Source organism: Chelmon rostratus, chromosome 5, assembly GCF_017976325.1.
Source record: "Chelmon rostratus isolate fCheRos1 chromosome 5, fCheRos1.pri, whole genome shotgun sequence".
Classification (NCBI taxonomy): Eukaryota; Metazoa; Chordata; class Actinopteri; order Chaetodontiformes; family Chaetodontidae; genus Chelmon; species Chelmon rostratus.
The window spans coordinates 10,468,074-10,488,988 of record NC_055662.1 but is presented as its reverse complement, the minus strand read 5'-3'; the positions used below and the strand labels follow the sequence as shown (position 1 = coordinate 10,488,988).

The following is a 20,915-nucleotide window of genomic DNA, read 5'->3' as shown; positions in this document are numbered from 1 at the left end:
TGAGCTAGCTGAGCCACCAGCAGAATTGTTTTCCTTTTTAGTATTCAGATTGTCATACCTGCCCTTTAAAGCAGGGCAAAATTTAGTCTCTTTGATTTTTTTCTTGAATGCTGCCCATGGCACTCTGTCTTGCTCTATTTATAGTTTTCTTGTCTTTTCTGTGCAGGAGTAGTAATAATACACACAAATGTTATGAAGAAACAAGCAGAGTGAATGATATTTGGTCTGTATGTGTATTTTTAGGCATGCCTTTGTTTCTCTGTTTAATCTAGATCCAGGGCCTGGAGTGGATGGTGTCGCTGTACAACAACAATCTGAACGGCATCCTGGCTGATGAAATGGGCCTTGGCAAAACCATCCAAACCATCGCCCTTATCACCTATCTGATGGAGCTGAAGAGGCTCAATGGTCCCTTTCTCATCATTGTTCCTCTCTCGTCAGTATTCCACAGCTGCCATCTATCACCGCTCTTATCGTGCAGTGTTATGACAGCCTAAAAAAGTTTTCAGCAAGGGACAGATGTACGCAGTGTTTAAAATTACTCTTGGAAAACATTTTTGATTGAAATACACAGACCTTATTAGTCTAAATCACATGATCAGGCTGTGATAGAGAACAGGGAATTCAGGAGTCCCATCCCTGATCGAGATACTGATGCACCTTTTTGCTCAAATTAAAGTGTCAGGTGTGCACATTCACCTGCCTACAGGGAGTGATGAGTTAACAGCAAGCACAAACTGTCTCTGAAACAGCAGTGAGTTACTACTCAGCTCAGACAACTCAGGACTCCCCAGTGCCATATTTTAGTTTCAAGTTTGAGTGAAAACTCACCGACAGCCATACTAGATATGAGTGTACTGGATATACATCCTGCCCCGTAGAAATAATGGGCAGTGAAGTTCAGGTAGTTATCAGGTATTACTGTATTCACCTGACTATAAGACAACCCTAATTATATGGTGACCCCTCCACCTTTTTTTTGGTTTCCATTGTAACATCATCAGAAGGTGTTTTGACTTGTTTTCACTTTTTTGGAATTTTGCTTTGTGGGACCAAAACGTCACACAAGTTATAAAAACCTCCTTAGCCTAGCAATATTAGGGCTACAAGCAACCCATAATGCAACACTCTGTAGTCGCCCTTGTTACATAATACATGATTGTCTAGTTCCCTAATATAATGTGACATACACTTTCTCAAACATAATTTTCAGAAAAATATACTGACTTCTAGCCAGGCCAGTCTGGAAGTTACCACTTTCTGCCATTTGGAGTGCATAAAGCTTCCAAGCTTAAAGAAAGCTGAAAAAAAAAGTTTAAAAATGAGCTGTGTTAGGTCAGAATTGTCAGCACCCCTTTCATGTCAGTCTCTATTGGTTACTATAAAGGCAAACACAAACAAGTCCAGCCTTCATTTGCAAGCAGCAGGAGACCACCACTCCAAGGTGCACCAGGGTATAGTTGGTTGGTGCCTTATTTTCAACCCCACTCCCCGAAAAGACTTTGCTTGTGGGTTAATGCTCCTGGGTTTTTCTCAGCTTCTTTAAACATAGCAGGTGAAAGCAGCCTCAGTGCTCACATATATTTACCTTTAGTAGATTTAGAGTTCAGATAAAATTGTGTTGTTATTCCCAGTTTCACATTTCACCTGATTAGTATTTGTTTGTGATACTTTCAACTGAAGGTGTTAAAGAATTAGAATGAACAATGGGTTTATTTTTCCAACACCCATTTTTTAATCATTACTGAGGGGTGCACCGCTGTTTGTAATCAAACTGAGCACAGCTGGGGCTTAAATTTGAGCTCAAGGCCACTGTATTACATTTTCTTCTTAATATGCGCAGTGAGCTAATGTGGAGAAAAGCCTTAAACTTGCCCTCTTTTACTTGTGTGTGTTGCGACGTTAAAGTTAATAGCAGAGAGCTGATCTCCCTGAGGGACCTAGTTTTGAACAAAGCCCTCTCTCAGAAAAGTTTCTCATTGTGAGCTCCAATCCATTTGACCCTTGGAAAGTCATTGTGCTGCATCACTGCCAGGGCTTTTTTCTTCTTCTGATGTTTATCCAGCAAATTATGCCAGAACCTTGATGATAGACATTTCAGTGAACACTCTGCCTCTTAATGTGTAATTCCTCCATTCACTCTTGCCTTTCCTCTTCATGTCCTAGTTCAGCCCAGCTAAGTTGTGTCTATAATCGCTCTAAATTCTCGCCACTTTCTTACACATTATCTCCAACAGTTGTGGTGATTGTCATTGATTTTCTTTTGTCCAGGACCTTGTCAAACTGGGTCTATGAACTTGACAAGTGGGCACCCTCTGTGGTAAAAATTGCTTACAAGGTAAGAAAAATCGTTTTTATGTCAGTTTCCCTTTTACTTTCATCTGAGACATTCTGATTGCTTTTGGCTGACTTATGACAGAAAGTTTTCTTTGTGTCTCCGTCATGGAAGGGCACGCCTGCTTTGCGCCGTGGGTTTGTGCCTCAACTCCGCAGTGGCAAGTTCAATGTCTTGCTGACCACCTATGAATACATCATCAAGGACAAGCAAATACTGGCCAAGGTAAAAGAGATCAAATCTTTGTCCTCTCTGTATAATTCACGTTGTCACTTGCACTCTATTGCCATTTTGTACACATTTCACAGACTCTTTTATCCACTTACAAAGTTTTCACTCCAATTGTACAACTGAGAAGTTAAATGACTGATAGGTCTTGAGTTGTTTACACAGTGAGCTGGAAGTCTGTGGCTCTGAGGGCCTCTATAGGGAACATACAGTGCCATTCAACAGCATGACATTATTATTATTATTATTGTTATTATTATATTAAGTCCTCTTATTGTTTTATAGACAAGTAGTAGGATCATTAGACTCACATGGGCAAACTTGACACAAGTGCTGAATTTCAAAACAAGTGTGATGTGAGCACCTTTCTTTGTTTCAGTTTAAAATATGGCAGCATCAGCACTCTGTACAAGCTGATATATCGACTCTTCGGGGAGGCCCAACAACTGTGTGCTGCCGCGGTTGATCCTGCTTGTAATAAATTAATGCACCAGCTTCAGCTCAAGAAAAAAAGAAAAATCCGATATTGGTAATGCTCTTTTGATGACAGAACGGTTGTTAGCTGTAAGCCTTGTATGTGACTGCAAAGGTAAATCATAATCGGTTATGACATAGGGCTTTAATGTGCTGAGCCCCAGTTTTGTCTTTACTCAGTTCGAGGACATCCATACCACAGTATCATGTTTAATGTGTGATTAGCTAATATATAAACAGTGAGTAATAGTATAGTCTGCCCACAGGGTCAAGAGATTCAAATGCTGTTCGACAAAATGTTAATGTCTGCAACCCCTCAGCAATTTTTAATGAACACATTGAGCTTAGGCTGGGCTCAGCAAATGTGTTCAGGCACAGTGTTGAATCCGTGTCATCAGCATGTTGGCAGCACTCAGAACGGCATATACTGTCACCGTAGTAGTGTAAAACAGAATAAAATAGACTTGGAGCCTTAACAAGACTCTGTGGGTTGCATTGACATGCATCAAGCAGAAGTGAAAGGTAATCTGTCACATGGCTTGTGTAGACAGCTGTTTTGTTTGAAATCGAAGTGTGTCTGTTCTCTTAGATGCCTAAAAACATGACTAAAATTCCTTCTGTTAAACACGACAGCGTAAGTGACTTTAATGTTATTGCCAGCTGCGTTGGTTTGTTTCTCAGACACAGCCAAGGCGTTTTACCTATTACAGTATGCCAAGCGTCAGGAATGTCATGTATTTAGGTACCTGCTATACCAATGGAAAGAGATGGAATAGAGGGTTTTAATGCATGGTCAAAGAATCTGCAGGAACGGCATGAATCTGTTGCGTAAGTGTGGAATCCCCTTGAAACTAGCCCCTTGTTCAGTCCATGGTTTCATGTGTTACGGCCAACATTTGGTGGCAAGGAGCTGAAATAACACTCTTACCCATAGAGTAAGCAGAAAGTGTTCTCTTTTATTAAAGAAGGGGTATATTAATTTCTTCTCACCACTTTAAACTGTGTGCACAAAGAATTATTACATGCATATAAAATAAGAGTGGGAATAAGAAGCCTGTAATTTGTATGCAGTAGTGTTGTGTACTCTGAGGGTGGTCAGAGTAGGAAATCAAAATGTTCTTCTCTGCAGCCACTCTTGACCTCGTTTGGCTTCAAAAATATTTTAAACGCAATGTGTTTCTCACTATTCCAAAAGGTCCAATAAGTCTTCTTCCACATACAGATTCGTTGGAAGTATATGATTGTGGACGAGGGTCACCGCATGAAGAACCACCACTGTAAGCTGACCCAGGTGTTGAACACCCACTATGTGGCCCCCCGTCGCCTCCTCCTCACTGGTACGCCACTGCAGAACAAGCTGCCTGAGCTGTGGGCTCTGCTTAACTTCCTCTTGCCCACCATCTTCAAGAGCTGCAGCACCTTCGAGCAGTGGTTCAACGCCCCGTTCGCTATGACAGGAGAGAGGGTAAATACTCATGTCTGTTCATCAAAATTACAAAGCTTAGATGTAACTCTACACTTTTGTCTTCATGTAGCATATGCAGATTTAAGTAGTCCCCACCTCTATCGCCACTTACCCCCTTACCTACAGCTTTGACTCAGCTCATCAAATAGAAACCGCATCAGCAACTTAGCTATCTGACAAACTCATGTCCATTGACTGTAACTTTCTTTGCCAACACCCTCGAGCTATTTAAAAGAGGCTACTGCAGGCTAGCTTGGCTCTCGGATTTTTTACATTTTTTGATAATACTAAAAAAAAAATATTAAAAAGAACACCATGTGGACATGTTAACAGGGATAAAAACTTTTCATTGGAGGGGGTCATTATCAGGCGGACATGGGTCATACAGTAGTTCAGTTCGTTTTTGCAGATGTCCTTCATTGATTTCTAAGGTGTTGTATGTGCGTTACCTTCACCGTAATCACACCCGTCGGTTCCACTGAAGTGTTATGAAGTATAAAGTTAAGTATGAAAGCTTCAGATTTTATAAAGTGTATTTGAAGGTGGAAGGTTTGTTTTATTCACACTTTTAATGCTCAGAAATGTTCTGAATAAGGAGAAATGTAATTATAATTTCCCTCAGGGAAGTGTTAGTGTCACAGTTGTGAATGCCGGGGTGCAGGGGAACGAGGGGTTGGACCAAAACCATAACAGTTAACCAAGGTCGAGCCAAGGTCAGATACAAGCTAGTATCCTTTAGTTAAGTGGTGCAGCAATATGAAACTTCACAATTTTTTCCCCAAGTTCTGATAGTACTGTCATCTTTGCTCACAGACGGTCACAGTAGGTTGAATGGGTCGCCATCAGGTCGCATCTGGCTCGAGGCTCAGGAAACCCATTAACTAAATTGGCTTGAGCAAAAGAAATCTGTTTCTTCATGTTAATTTGTCTCCCAAATCTTGTGCTGCGTGTTGGTCAGCGCAGTACTTACCAACCCTTCACTAAACTAGTAGCAGCTACGTTTCAGAGACTCAAACAGTGTTTTTTTTTAAACCTATTATTTTTTCTGTAAGTCAAGAAGTAGCGCACAGCGATTAACTTCACCCACAAAGGTCAGCACAGTTCAGGTCAAAGTTCAACAAATTTGAAAAAAAGCCAAAAGATAGGAGTGCTGCCTGGAACCGTTTTTCTTGTTTTCTATTTTTCTTTTTCTCTCTTTTCTTTTTTACGATGGTGCTCTTCGGTTCAACAAATTTGAACTTTCAGTGCACCCCCACACCACCTGGAGCAGTCACAGCACACCACATATACAGTAATTTAGCAGATGTGTGCCAAAGGTGTTTCTCTGCGATACTGTGAGAACGCCTTTGCAAATTCACAAAGCTGATTTTTAAAATATTTAAATTGTGCAATGTTTACGTCAGTCAACGTTCAATTTGTGCAGGAGTCTTAATGCAGTGACTGTATATTGTGCCACCTGCACATCCTTTGTATTCTGTGCATGTGCACAATACAAACAAAACAGGATTCACTCATAAAAGCATTGCTCCCTATTGACACAGGGTACCTTTAGTGTGACAATTGGGCTCTGCATGGCCTCAACACATGGTAAATGCAATAAAAACACAAACCATGCCCAATAAAAATCCATCAGGCAGGCAGGAGGATTCAGGCACAGTCACACAGTGTTGTTATTCTTATTTCACATTATACTGCAGTTTTCAGGACACATCAGCGGTTCCCAGTCTTGTCACTGTAATGCTAAATCCTGCTGCCCAGTTTGCATACAGTCACGCAACATTCTGCAATATATTGTCACGTGTACTCTCCGACTTACTTAGGTTGATCTAAATGAGGAGGAAACCATCCTGATCATTCGGCGTTTGCATAAGGTGCTCCGCCCCTTCCTGCTACGCAGACTGAAGAAAGAGGTGGAGTCTCAGCTGCCAGAGAAGGTGAGATTGACACTGAATGTTTCTACTTTGATTTGATGTAGCATGATTATATTTGCTGTATTGTTTGCAATGCAGATACTCTGCATTGTTGTTTGACAGTTTGAAGTGTGATAAAGCGCACATTAGCAAAAGTAATTCCCCAGTGGTATGGCTAATAACTTCTGGAGATTGTGTTTTTGTAACAGCATGGGTTCAGATGTATTGGTGCAGCCTGTGAGCAGCTGATAATTAAGTTTACTTTCTTGAACTGACTTCCCCCAGCAACAATGAATTATAATGAGCTGTAGACTATTTATTGCACATGACAGTTCATTTTCATACTGAACAGTTCCTAGCATAAAACATTTCTTTGTGATGTAGGTGTTTTTGACATATAACACAGCTTATCATGAAATACGCAAAGAGAAGAAGTGTATTCAGCTTTGTCCTAAGCACCACAGACAGCCAGCGTTAAGACTTTCCCAACATTCTGAAGCGTGGCTTTGGGAAACGTGTAAAAGTGTTTATGAAAGAAATGACTTGCATAAACTGAACCTCACTTTTTGTTCTTCACTTGTATATTATGGAAAGGTATGTTAGGTACCCTTTTTCCCCTCTTCTTCTCTTGTCTCTGTTATTAACTGATACTTTTTTTTTGTCATGGTGTCAAAAGGGGACTGTGATCAAGGAAGTGGTGTCAACTCAGCCTTGCCAGTGAAAAGACGAAACAGCTTCACTGATATATTGCCTTTACTGTCATTCACTCAGGTGGAGTATGTCATAAAATGTGACATGTCTGCTATACAGAAGGTTCTGTACCGCCACATGCAGAAAGGCATCCTCCTCACTGACGGATCAGAGAAAGACAAGAAGGTAAATATACCGAGACCCCTGTGGCTTCACCATATGTCTCTTTGTTTTATCAGTGTGTGTCATGCTGACAGACTGAGCTGTATTCCTGCTGTGTGACATCGGAAGGACTTTTGTTGTATTATTGGAAGCACAATTGCCTTGTGCTTTCGCTTTCAAAGAAGTGCTGTGAAATGAGCAAGGTATTTTTTGCTGAAGATAAAGAGGATATTGAAATGTTTTTCAACTTGTAAGGCTTCATCTTGGCTTTTAGCTTCAGCTTAGTTTTGAGCGCAGGAGACTGTTATCCAAACCACCTGGGGATGCAGGTTTAAAAGCTGTTAGGTCAAACCTGCAGCACTTGACAAGACTAAACTTTATTTATATAGCAGTTTTCCTAACAATGTTGCTAAGTGTTTACAAAAGTTGCCTCTGTCTGGAGTTTGCAGTGTGTCATTTGTGATGTTAACAAGAGCTGTTCCGGTAGTATGAATTGCTGTAAAACCAGACTGGAAATTGTTGTAAACATTGTTATTATTCATAAAGAATATAATTTAAGATGAAATTACTTTCTCCTGAACCTTAGATAAAATAGACAGTTCTGAGATTGGTCTGTAGTTACTTGAAGACAATTAGGTTTTTAGCAATGACCTGTTTAAAGCTGTCTGGAAAAGAACCAGAGCTAACAGCGGGGAATACCTCCTTGATCATTTTAGTGGGGATTAGAGGGGGGGACATGGGAGTGGATTTTCACTCCTGTGCCATCCCGTTCCCACATGTTGTCGCTATACTTTCCAGATCACTTTTAGACAGATTGTGAAAGAGCAATAGAATATTTTGTTAGAGTAAAAGTTGCTTTAAAGACATCAAGTTAACTCAAGTTTAAATACTGCCTATCGTACTGTATGGTAAAAATGTGCTTACCTAAGTAAAAGTAAAAAATCTGTTGAAGTGCTCTGCATAAACATTACCGCATTACATTTTGGAAATTGTGGGTGATATATGATGCAAGTTGTGTTCACAACTTGTTTTAAGTGGCAAAAAAGGAGTAAATTCTTTGGTCTGCTATTTAATTTCTTTTATCTGCGTTATAATTCTCCGCAGGGCAAAGGAGGAGCAAAGGCCCTGATGAACACCATCATGCAGCTGAAGAAGATCTGCAACCATCCATACATGTTCCAGCACATTGAGGTGAGTGCTGCTATCCCAAGATCACTGACGCTGACTGTTAAAAGCTTGTAAATACTGACACTGGAAAATATGACACTGATTTCCACTTGTGCATGTGTGTTTTATTTACTTACTATATTGCATGTCCCTTAGTATGCTTATATAATATCACAAGTTATTTTGTCTATTATTTATAGATATATTTTTTAATGGTTCATGCATCAGCCTGTTAAAATTTGGGATTTGCCTAACATCAGTCTTCTCAAGCAAACAAATGTTTCCTCGTGAAAGTGCCTTACACCTAATGGTCCTGTTTAGAGTGAAATAGACAAAGAAGGGCCTTTGGGCAAGGCTACCATGTGATTGACAAGTTGCTACCACAGCATGTCATCAGGTTCTCAGATCAGGATAGATCCAGTCAGGATAGAGGCGTAGCAATGCTTATCATCCTCAACTCCGCCTTCTTATCCATATATGGTCACTTCTGGCTCTAAAAAGATGGAGACGGCCATGATGCCAAACCAAAAAACGATAGTCCACAAACCTATGGGTGACTTCATTGTGGTTAGCTTGATGAAATGTTCTCTGTTATAGGAATCGTTTGCTGAGCACTTGGGCTATCCAAATGGCATCATCAGCGGGTAAGTTGGACAAAAAAGGTCTTCTGTCCTTCTCCTGTCCAGTGACACACCTCATTTTATTGTATTTCTGTCATCCAAAGCTATGAAGCACTGGAAGTGACACAATCATGATTTTTGCCGTGCTTGTACTGCTTTATTTGTGTATTTTGTAATGTGCAGGTGTGTAGACCTTTTAAAAGATATGTTTATGATGAAATGATATCCGAGTAGTGTGTCTCTCGTTGTACTGGTTTGCCCTCTTATTTTTAGAAAGAATAATCAAATATCATTTTTGGCTTATTTTGACATTCCTAAGCCTGTAACGTGCATGCTGCAGGGCGTGAGTTGTAATGGTCAGTGTAAAAGTAAAAGTGTCCAGATAAGCTGAAGTTGCAGCCAAATAGTGTTAGAAAGCTGTGCGTTCACTGCTGCAGAGGAGATAAAGTTTGTGTTTATGAACTCCACTACCACGACATCTCTCTGCCATCCCTCATCAGTCTGCTCTGTGCTCCAGCTAGTCTCTCGCTATGAGCCAGGCTAAATTAGTCTGCAGACACCAGTGCACTCACACACAGTCATTTGAGAGTGAAATACTCACTCTACCTCTGCACACACACACACACACACACACACACACACACACACACACACACACACACACACACACTGTAGATACAGATGAAGTTGGAAGTTTCCATACACTTTGGTTTCAGTCATTAAAGTGCATTTTGTAACCACTTTACAAATTCCATGTCAACAAACTTTAATTTTGAAAAGTTGGTCTACTTTGTGCATGACACAAGTAATTTTTCCAACTATTGTTTATAGGCCGTTTATTTCACTTGTAATTCCAGTGGGTCTGAAGTTTACATACACTAATTTGACTGTGCCTTGTAATTTGACAGCTTGGAAATTTTCTGAAAATTATGCCATGGCTTTATAAGCTTCTACAAGCTAATTGACCTAATTTGAAACAATTGGGCGTAAACCTGTTGATTTATTTTAAGGCCTACCTTCAAACTTAGTGCCTCTTTGCCCGACATCATGGGAAAATCAAAAGAAGTCACCCTCAGAACTCAGAAAAATCATTGTGGACCTCCACATGTCTATTACATCCTTTGGAAAAAATTCCAGATGCTTTAAAGTACATAATTCGTATATATAAACAATAGTATGCATGTATAAACACCATGGCATCACACTGCTGTCATCCTGCTCAGACGGGTTCTGCCTCCTAGAGATGAACAAAATTTGAAACGAGACGTGCAAATCCATCCCAACTGTTTGGCCATAATGACCATCGTTATGTTGTGTGTTGTGTGAAGCACGGGAGTGGCAGCATCATGTTGAGGGGACTAGCACACTTCACAAATAGATGTCATGAGGAGGGATAATTATGTGGATATGTTAAAGCGATATCTCAAGAAATCAGCCAGGAAGTTAAAGCTTGGTCACAAATGGGTCTTCCAAGTGTACAATGACCCCTAACCTGCCTCCAAGGTTGTGGCAAAATGGCTTCAAGATATTCGAGTGGCCAAGCCCTGACCTCAATCCAACAGAAAAATTGTGGACATAACTGAAAAAGAGTTTGCAAGCAAGCAGACCTACAAACCTGACTGAGCTACTTTTTGTCAGGAGGACTGGGCCAAGATTCCAGCAATTGTGAGAAGCATCTGGAAGGCCAGTTAAACAATTTAAAGGCAATGCTAAGAAATACTAACTCAGTGTGTGTAAACCTCTGACTCACTGGGAAGATAAAAGGAATAAAAGCTGAAATAATTCATTCTCTCTACTATTGTTCTGACTGTTCACATTCTTAAAATACAGTAGTGATCCTAAATGACTGAAGACAGAGAATGCTAACAACGATAGAATTTCAGAAAAACTCATGTTTTGTCAAAAAAATGTAAATGAAATGCTTTACAAGTCAAATTATTTAGAAGCGATGGAGGTTTGTAGTAATAAACTAGATGCCGTAGAGACTTATTAATCATTATGTGGGTAATGGTGACTAATGTTATATGTTTTGCCTGATTACCTCCACCCAGGCATGATCTGTATAGAGCTTCTGGGAAGTTTGAGCTTCTCGACCGCATCCTGCCAAAGCTACAGGCCACCAACCACAGAGTCCTCCTGTTCTGCCAAATGACGTCACTCATGACAATCATGGAGGACTACTTCAGCTTCCGCAACTTTCAGTATCTACGTCTTGACGGTAAACTCACACATCTACTTATCTTTCCAAATTCTGTGATAATCCAATGAACAGGGGATTACATCTTAATATTGTGTACGATATAGAATATGATATATTTAATTATTAGAGATGTCCCAAGCCAGCCCTAAGGATTGGTATCAGGGCCAATCTGACCATATTTTCATGCCTCGTCTCAGCTAAAATAAAGCAAAATCTGATCTTTCCTTTACTAGTTTTCCTAGTATTGCAGCGCTGCTCTCCGTAATGACAACCAGGCTCTACAGTACGAGCAGTTTAAGCATATTTAAGTGAAAAAAGTGTGTGAATGTGGAAAATTGTTTTGGTGCATGCATGCAATTTACTGTGTTCTGACACTTCAATTAAAGTTACACAGATTTACTGAACCAACAGTAACAAACCTGTTTCTCCTCCCTTATCGGTGAAGAGCAACACAACATATTCAGGCAGCAGCTTCCCATATTTAGCACTTTCACCAGTTGAGTGACAAACGTTCACGGCAGCAGATCATATCAGCAGTTGCTAACTAATGTCAATGCCCAGAGTAACTTCATAACAGGCCTAATTTCAACCTGCCTCTTGCTCTCTGCAAGTGGCTGTCTATACTCAGCCAGCGATCATTTGTGAGGGATAACGCTCCACATCAACATCATATAGTGTAGTTTTGAACCAGGATGGAATTAGCTTGTTGAAAATAAGGTTTGTCAGATTTAGTACTGCAGGTTTCAATGTGTCAGATACATATTTCAACAACATTTAGATGATTTCAGTATCATGTAGAACTCGGCAGATACCCAGTGTTAAAGGACTCGTATCACACTTCATCTGGACATTCCTAATAATTCTGATATACTGTGTAATGTGAAGTAGAGAAAATAATTCTTAGCAATGGAACACTTATTTTGTAAATCAGAACAGTTTTTAGTATATAATTGCTTACATGTCAGCGGAACTAGGAGGACATTTGAAGCTTCCCGTGAAGCTTATCACACCTCCTGCAGTGATCATGTGGTGTGTAAAACCATAATACATCAACACACAATGCCTTCTGTGTCCCACGCAGAGCAACAACATATAAAGAAATGCAGCATTTTTCCAACCAGTCCCTCCAAAACACAAGATCATAATCTCATGTTAAATAAGATTTTAGGCTCTTGTAATAATCCCTTTATCCCTTTTTGTATTTAGTGTATTAAGATCAATTTTTCATTTCTGATTTATGTTGACTCCAACTTGTCAGGCTAAAAGACTAATAATCTGTCACACCGACGTGTCAGAGAATTTACATCACATCCACTCAGCATGATGTCCGCACTCAGCTTCTCAAATAAAAGGCAATCCTATTAACCGTTAGGTTGGCAACAAAGATCCATGTTCACTGAGATGTTATCGATTTTCACTGTTATTTTTGGGCTCTTTTTGAAACAGAATAAAATTTAAACAAACTAGTCCTGCATCAAAGAAATCTGGTCTGAACACTGCCTCAAGCCTCACACCACTTTTCAGTAACTCACAGGTTTGTGTGTTTTGTTTTTTTGGGAACAAATTCAGGATTTTAGTGTGAAAGAGACACAGTCAGAGAAGCATTTTTAGTTATTCAGCTTTGAGGTAAAATGTTTTGATTATTTCATTCATATAATTAGTATTTTGGTCTCCAATCAAACAAAGAAATTAGTTAGCAATCAGCTAATCATTTTGATAAGCAACATTTATCCACACTGCACTTTCAGAAACAAACTGAATTAAAAGGCTTGTCTCAGATATGCAGCTGTGCACTGTGAACCTGTCAGCCAGATGAACTGTTTGTTGGATGGGTTTATCATGTTTTGAACCCTGCTTAATTGGAGTCACTACATGCCCTTTTCAGACACTTTTCTAAAACAGGGATGAGGCACAGGTGAAATTTTTACCCTCCTAACAAAACAACAATACGCTTTGGATCAGAAGTTCAAGCAGAGTTTATCAAACTTAACTTGGCAGACATTTGTGTGGAGAAATTATCATGTTTGATTTTTCAGGAACCACCAAGTCTGAAGACCGAGCAACACTGCTGAAGAAATTTAATGAGGAAGGATCTCAGTACTTCATCTTCCTGCTGAGTACCAGAGCTGGTGGCCTCGGCCTCAACCTGCAGGCTGCAGACACTGTTGTTATCTTTGACAGTGACTGGAACCCACACCAGGTACGTTCAATTTTATGTTTATAAACCGTAAGAACAGTACCTGTTCTGATTAAAGAAAGTGTTGTTTATAGTCATGGCAGTTCTCGGTTCCTGATTATATTCTATGTCATTTTTGCCGTTTACCAAAATTATCGAGTCAAAGGAGTTTAAAGGTTTTTTTTTCTCCACTCCGGCGACGGCTGTGGCCAGTGGCATTATGTTTTTGGATTGGCCCTTCATACATCCCATTCTCGTGAACGCAATATCTCAAGAACGTCATGAGGGATTTTCCTCAACTTTTGGCACAAGCTCAAGGATGACCTGGTTAGATTATGGTGGTCAAAGGTCACTGTGACAACATACAACACAACATCATATATTGATTAGCAGCACTTCATGTAAATTAGATGAACTCTAGCTGAGTTAATTTACATCCTTATTCTTTTTAATATCTCACTAAATAGAAAAATTGCAATGATGCAACACTTTGGGCCCCTGCGGATAATTTGCAACAGGCTCTGTGAATATTATGAAATTCATTGGTTCATTACTAGCAACTAGAATCCAGATGAAAGTAGCAACTGAAAGCAAGCTGATCGTTGACCATCACATCAGGCGCTGCTTTGTGTTTGTTGAGTGTCTGTGAGCGGCCATTACTTTTAGTCTTTGTAATGTGTTCAGCACCATTGCCTCCAGACAGCCTTTTAGCATTGGCTGTTAAGTCGAGTGAACATATTGAATTGGCAGAGATTGGGACGCCTAGTGAATCAGTAATTCACCCATTTTGTGTGGGTTTGTTTTTGTTTTAGTTTTCACCTTTTTTTTCCACAGATGAGCCTAACCACACCAATGCAATGCAAAGAAAAGAAAAAGTAAACTACAGTGCCCATGGCAACTTTTCAGCAACATCTTCTCCATTTATATTCTGAGTGTATGACTAGACAGATTCACAGGAGCATACCGTAAAAGTGGTTTGTTTTGTTTGTCTTTTCATGATGTTTGAGGCTCAGGAACACAAACTACAGACTTCCTCTCATGTAGGTGCAGAACGTACCTGCATGTGTTAACAGAAGCTGTGTGTTGACGCAGTGCATTTCAGCAGTTGTTCTTTGATATCAGCTTGTAGCGTCAATGCTCTGACAGGCAACATATATAGTTTTATTTTTGTTTTTATTTACTATTAGAGAAAGTATTGCAAAATTGCTAGGCTTGAAAATAAAGCCCAAAGGCTGTATTGTCATCTTTGGAAAATTTTTGCCCTTACTGAGATATTCACAATAGACAGTTATTCTGGCATTGGCTCTTGAAATGTGTTAATTTATTTCGTCTTTTGTGTTGAGGCAACTGGATCTCATACTTCTTTCATCCACTGATTCCAGGACCTTCAGGCTCAGGACCGCGCTCACCGCATCGGTCAGCAGAACGAGGTGCGTGTGCTTCGTCTCTGCACGGTGAACAGCGTTGAGGAAAAAATCCTGGCAGCTGCCAAATACAAACTCAACGTGGATCAGAAGGTGATCCAGGCAGGCATGTTCGATCAGAAGTCCTCGAGCCACGAGCGGCGCGCCTTCCTCCAGGCCATTTTAGAGCACGAAGAGCAGAATGAGGTAAGGTCTGAGTTTGTAACTTGTTTCATTTTGTGTATTTTATTATTTATCTTGGAAGTAAAAGCATCTCAGGACTAAGATGATGCTCTTGAGATATGATCAGCGAGTTAACCATCCTTTATGTGTAATACTGCATTGCATTTGTAATGCAATCTCAGCTATTTATTGGATATTTGATAAAATCTGTATGCCATAGTTGGCTGATTTTATTTTGAACTGAGCATGTGTGGCTTCTGTTTTGCTGAAACAGTTAAAACTGTGTCTTGGAATGTCTTCAGAGACTTTTGATGTTTTTCCAAATGTAACTCCAGGAAGAAGATGAAGTACCAGATGATGAAACTCTTAACCAGATGATAGCCCGCAATGAAGATGAATTTGAGCTCTTCATGGTAAGAAAAGCACACGTTTTTGTGAGATCTAATTGACGTTTAAATTGCAGGGTAAAAGTAAAGTGCTTATTTATTTGCTAAAAGAGGAGAAGCTGACAGCTGGTTCTGTAATATCTACCTCCAAAATAATTGTAGGTTGTCCATCATGTCAAGAACATTAATCTCATCATTTACTCAGGTACCTTCAGGCAAGGCCTTCTTGCATAGTAAATGATTGAACTGCCATGGATACAGGACTTACAGTCACCACGTCAGTCACAGCACATCACACCATAGTTTTACACCACACCATTCTGTTTGTGGCCATCTGTGCTTGAAATCTTCAACACAGTTGTTCTGCCCCTTGCTAAACACCACCAAGTTAAAAAAGAAAACATAGCACTACACAATATCAAGAATCACAGGTTCCTGGTGGTGTCACCTCATCTTTTGTGTGTTATCCAGCTGGAATTGGCTTGCTTCATGGTGACTGGGTGCAAGTTATCAAATATTCATAAGCATCTGGAAGCAAGCCATAGAATATGGTTGATACCAAGTTAGTAACTTCTAAAAAGGCTTCATCTGAAGGTACATTTAGGATTACAGAATCTTAAGCTGGATTTACAGTTATGTGTTAAGAGGCTACAGCATAGCTGATAATGTGCCTCCTGCAAAGTAACTGCATGCTGGGGCGATGGCAGCAACTGAGACTACAAGAACTGTGATTGGTCAGTTTGGCTCAGTTGTCTCCCTTTTAGTCACACACATCTATCAAAGAAAATATATCACAGTAAAGTAAAAAAAGAATGTAAACACAGAACTGTGGGGAATAATTAAAGCACAGGATGGCCTGACCGTGTCTGATACATCCATCTAATGATGTGGTGGTATCCACAGCGGTAATGCTGATAACCCTTTAATTCAAGTATAAAACTATCTTAAGGCTTTCACTCTTGTGGTAAAATACAAAGAAACCAAGAACCATGTCACTGCTGTTTCACCTGACATGATTTTCCTGCTTTTCTCCCATAGCGTATGGACATGGACCGACGACGGGAGCACGCCAGGAACCCAAAGCGTAAGCCTCGTCTAATGGAGGAGGACGAGTTGCCCTCTTGGATCATGAAAGATGATGCTGAGGTAGAGCGCCTCACGTATGAAGAGGAGGAGGAGAAGATGTTCGGCCGAGGGTCACGCTGTCGTCGGGATGTGGACTACAGTGACGCGCTGACTGAAAAACAGTGGCTACGGGTGAAGTCTAAACATATGTTGCAATCTATGACACTTAATCTTTTTCTCAGAAATGAAAGAAACTGCTGTAAAACTGTGAAATTGGCTAGCAACCTAGTTTGTATTTATTCAATTGCAGTCTATAGCGTGATTATTTATTGACAATGACTGTGTAGAAAGAGAAAACTGTTGTTTCTTTTTCATTCTTCACTCAACACCACTGCAGTTAATTATACCAATCTCTGTAATATACTGACTGATTTGATTTGCATGAACTCAATTGGAGTAATTGAAGATATCAAACGGCTCTGCGCTTCACACCTGTTGGAATGCTTCACAGTCAGTGTACATTACAGTCTAATATGCAATCTCACATTAAGACTGCTGTTAACCTGCAGTTTAATTTCTTTTGTCGTGGAAAAATAAGCTTTTTTTTTTGTATTTTCCTTGTTTATGCTCACACTCACAAGTTATAAATCAGGGTTATACTCCTTCCAAAGAAGAAGTTCAGCACAAGAAGCCTGTTCGTTTTTCTTTCTTTCATATTTATATATATATAAAAAAAAAAAAAATCAGCAATGTGTTGGTCTGTCTCGCAGCACTTTCCAACTTTCCTACCCTGCCTGTGGCTCTCAGCCCCAAGGCCATTTGTTCCTATTGAAGACATCTTAAAGTCACAAATATAAAATTTCATTAAAAAAAAAAAAGTAATTTCCTAAAACATCAGTGACATCATCCATTGCAAGCAGATCAGGCCTTAATCATGACTGGATTCACTGCCAAAGTTTTGCTCTGCCTGATGCTAATGGCACCCAGTCACACATACCAAATATACTGTGACACACTCCCCTGGAAGGACATGTCAGGCCTGGCAGATCCATTTTATTGACTGTGGCTCAGGTGTTTCAGGGAAACAAGAATAGAACAGACAGAAACTTTGAGACCGGGGTGACAGTATGTTGGAAATGCTATCTGTAGCTCAGTGAGGCTCAATTTGAAAGCAGAATATGTAGAGACCTAAAGGCAATGCTGGAGAAAGTTATGCTTGTGATCGTATCTACAGGAGCTCGAAAGTCAGAGTTAAAAATACTGCAATCAGTGAAAGTACTTGCTGCCTGATTGTGTTGCCAAGGAAATTTCATATCTGATGATGGAGATGGTTTGTGAAAATTGTACATTTATTGAGAGTGATCCTACTATTCCACATCATATGCAGACAAGTTGAAGTGATTGTGAATTAACCTTGTCTTTGCCCTGGGTCTTTTCAACACCAGGCCATCGAGGATGGAAACCTGGAAGAGATGGAGGAGGAGATCCGACTCAAAAAGCGCAAACGCAAGAGACGTCAGGACAAGGACTCATCGAGCCGCGATGACGGTTGCTCTAAGGCTAAGAAGAGACGTGGGCGTCCACCCGCTGAGAAACTCTCCCCGAACCCCCCCAAGCTCACCAAGCAAATGAACACCATCATTGATACAGTCATCAACTACCGAGATGGGTAAGGAGATTTATTTACATGAGTTAAACCAGACTGAACTACCATTTTATTTCACTGCATTATTATTTCCGTCATGGTGTTAAGGAGGTTAGTTTATTTTCTTTTGCACTTGCCAATCTGTAGCAAATGACATGTCTGCCTTCGCAGTGTAACTTTTTTTCAACACAGAAGTTGTGTTAGCGCTTGCTAAGAGCAACACAATGTCTTGAGGACAGGAGGTGTTGTTTCTGTTAGTCGACCTAAGGCAACCTGTAGATCTCATCCTCACTTGGCACTATCTTTGCAGCTCATTTTTCTGCTGCTGATGCCATTAATGTAGCTACTATTCTGACTCCTCCACAGAGAGATGACGTTTTCATTCTTAATCCCATATACAGAGCTCTGATTAGCTTGATTTTCAACTTGGGGAGATATTGAGATTGCTTGGAAAAAACAAAAAAACTGCAGTGATTCAGAGGTCTGAAACTATTTTGTCTACCCCATGTAAGTCAATGAGGGTAGGGTAAATATTAGAAACACCTCCTCTCTGTAACTCAATACACACAACAACACTGCAAACTACTGCCTTCTAAAATGACCAAAAGTTTGAATCTTATTCTCTCTAAAGCTTTTTTTTTTTTAAATCAAAAACTGGACATTACAGTCTTCATGAAGGTAGAATTTACAGCTGTCTGTTGTATTAGCCTGCATTAGGTGTACCTAATAAACTTGCAAACCAGTATATTTCTGACGTCATGTTCACCATCTGGTGTGGAAGGACACCAGAGGACAGCAGATCTCCGGTTACAGCGACTGTAATGACACTTTGCCTACACATGACAGCCATCAGCTGTGCTTCAATTGTCCATCTGACAGAACAGATATATGTCAGTATTAATCAACGCAGCTGTTCACACCAGCAGCGTAATGGCTCGCTCTGCATGACACAAGTAACTGTAAACTCAACGTCTTATCTATACTATACACCTATACTTTGATTGTACACTGGGCTGTGAGAGTCGTCAAAAAGAGAATGAGAGTACAGCAGTGCTGTGTCTGAATACATCCTGTGTAGACACGGACTAAAAATATTACTGTTGTGCTGGTGAAATGCTTCTTTCGCTACATGGCCAATGTAGATGAGGAGTAACTCCCACTTTAGACCCCGGGAGGGTGAATAGGCACATCTCAGTTGTAGGCGGAAGTAGATAAGCTGGCATAACCCTAGTAGCACCTCACTGTAAGCCAAGTATCTCAGGCCCTGCTCCAACAAACCTAAAAGTAGCCCTATTTAATATTAGGTCCCTGTGTAGCACATCACTTTTAATCACTGATTTTATAACTTCCTACAAGTTTGATTTTGTGTTTTTAACAGAAACTTCCTTGCTAATACTCGGAATGTGATCCTTATTAAATCCTTTCCAACAAACTTAAGTCTGACATACAACAGGACAAAAAAGGTGGGGGTGGTTGTGCCTTTTTTAGAGATAAGCATATTTGTAAAAAGATATAATTTGGAGAGTTTTGATTCTTTGAATATGTGTTGTTTAAAATGCAATAAAATTATATACATAGTCATATATAGGCCATTGAAATACTCACCACATTTCCATAATGATTTTACTGAGATGCTTTCAACTACCTACACAGATTTGACTGTCTAGTTATGATGGGTGATTATAATGTGCACATAGGTAATTTTAATTACAAAAATGCCACCCTTGACATGCCCTTTCAGATCATTGCTGTGTATTCCTTGATCTGTTTTTATGGAAGCCATTAAATCTGAAACCGTCCCAGCTTCTAATCATCTTGATCCATTGAACACCCTCAATTCTAAAATGTCAAGTTCAAGTGATGCCATTGCTCCTGCTTAAGTTAAATTTATCACTAGTAAGAAAAACTGTCATTCAGTAAGACCCAGAAAAGGGAGTGGAGGAAAGCTGAGCAAAGTTGGCATGACTCAAACCTTTAGACTTACTTTGAAATCTATAAATCTGTACCATAAACTGTCGAAAAGGTACTTCGTAGTTCTGGAGTGGATTAACAGGTTTGTGAGGACGTATTCTGTCCTTGTTATAAAACTGTACATTTGAGTGCCAAACAGTATTGCTGTTTTTGAGAGTGCGCTTTGATTATCCAATGGAAAGTATTTCTCCCTGGTCAGCAGAGTGTAAATGAAAAAACATGAAGTCATGTCTGTCTAAACATCTTTATATTCTTTCAGTCCAACAGTCCTGAGTGTTATTGTCAGTGTATTTCTGTGTGTGCGTGCGTGCATGCATGTGTGTGGTCGGTCCATTTTCTGTATTATTTTTTTTGGTTCGTGCGAAATCATAAGTATGTGTGTGTCTGTCTCTGTAATATTCACCCGTGCATGAAAGAACATTTGCATTTGTGTTCCCATTACTCAGATATGCACTGGCTGAGTACTACGCCGGAGCTTTTCCAGGAAACTGCTACCTGCTTTTCCAGAAGTCAAATTCTTTCCTCTCCCAGTTGATGGTTGTTCATCCCAGAGCATCTCAATCATAGCTCTGGCACTCCTCTCAACTTGACTAGACTGAGACAGATTTAGGAATTTCCACTCCAGAACTTAAGGATTCCTGGGTTGCAATATTGTTTCCCCATAAAACAAATTCTATCGCTTCATTGTAGCAGTCTAAGCTCCATTGCCTCCATCAACCAGATTTAGGTGTAGCTGTGTAGGGATATCTAATAAACATGGCAACAGAGATCACTGTGAAATGAAAGAGTATGTCACTTACAGATTGTTTTGAAATCACCACTGATGTCACAAGCC

General features: G+C 40.0%; 1 protein-coding gene across 1 annotated transcript in view; it reads left to right on the top strand.

Moving 5' to 3' along the window:
• Positions 1-20,915, top strand: part of smarca2 (SWI/SNF related, matrix associated, actin dependent regulator of chromatin, subfamily a, member 2) — a 50,069-nt gene that overhangs the window by 17,717 nt on the left and 11,437 nt on the right. Inside the window, exons 16-29 of the mRNA XM_041936228.1 lie at positions 273-436; positions 2,272-2,338; positions 2,450-2,560; positions 4,260-4,502; positions 6,323-6,436; positions 7,184-7,288; positions 8,369-8,455; positions 9,029-9,075; positions 11,103-11,269; positions 13,288-13,451; positions 14,810-15,037; positions 15,349-15,426; positions 16,438-16,656; positions 17,910-18,133. Coding sequence (XP_041792162.1) covers positions 273-436; positions 2,272-2,338; positions 2,450-2,560; positions 4,260-4,502; positions 6,323-6,436; positions 7,184-7,288; positions 8,369-8,455; positions 9,029-9,075; positions 11,103-11,269; positions 13,288-13,451; positions 14,810-15,037; positions 15,349-15,426; positions 16,438-16,656; positions 17,910-18,133 — 2,018 coding nt within the window. The remainder of the gene's footprint in view (positions 1-272; positions 437-2,271; positions 2,339-2,449; positions 2,561-4,259; positions 4,503-6,322; positions 6,437-7,183; positions 7,289-8,368; positions 8,456-9,028; positions 9,076-11,102; positions 11,270-13,287; positions 13,452-14,809; positions 15,038-15,348; positions 15,427-16,437; positions 16,657-17,909; positions 18,134-20,915) is intronic.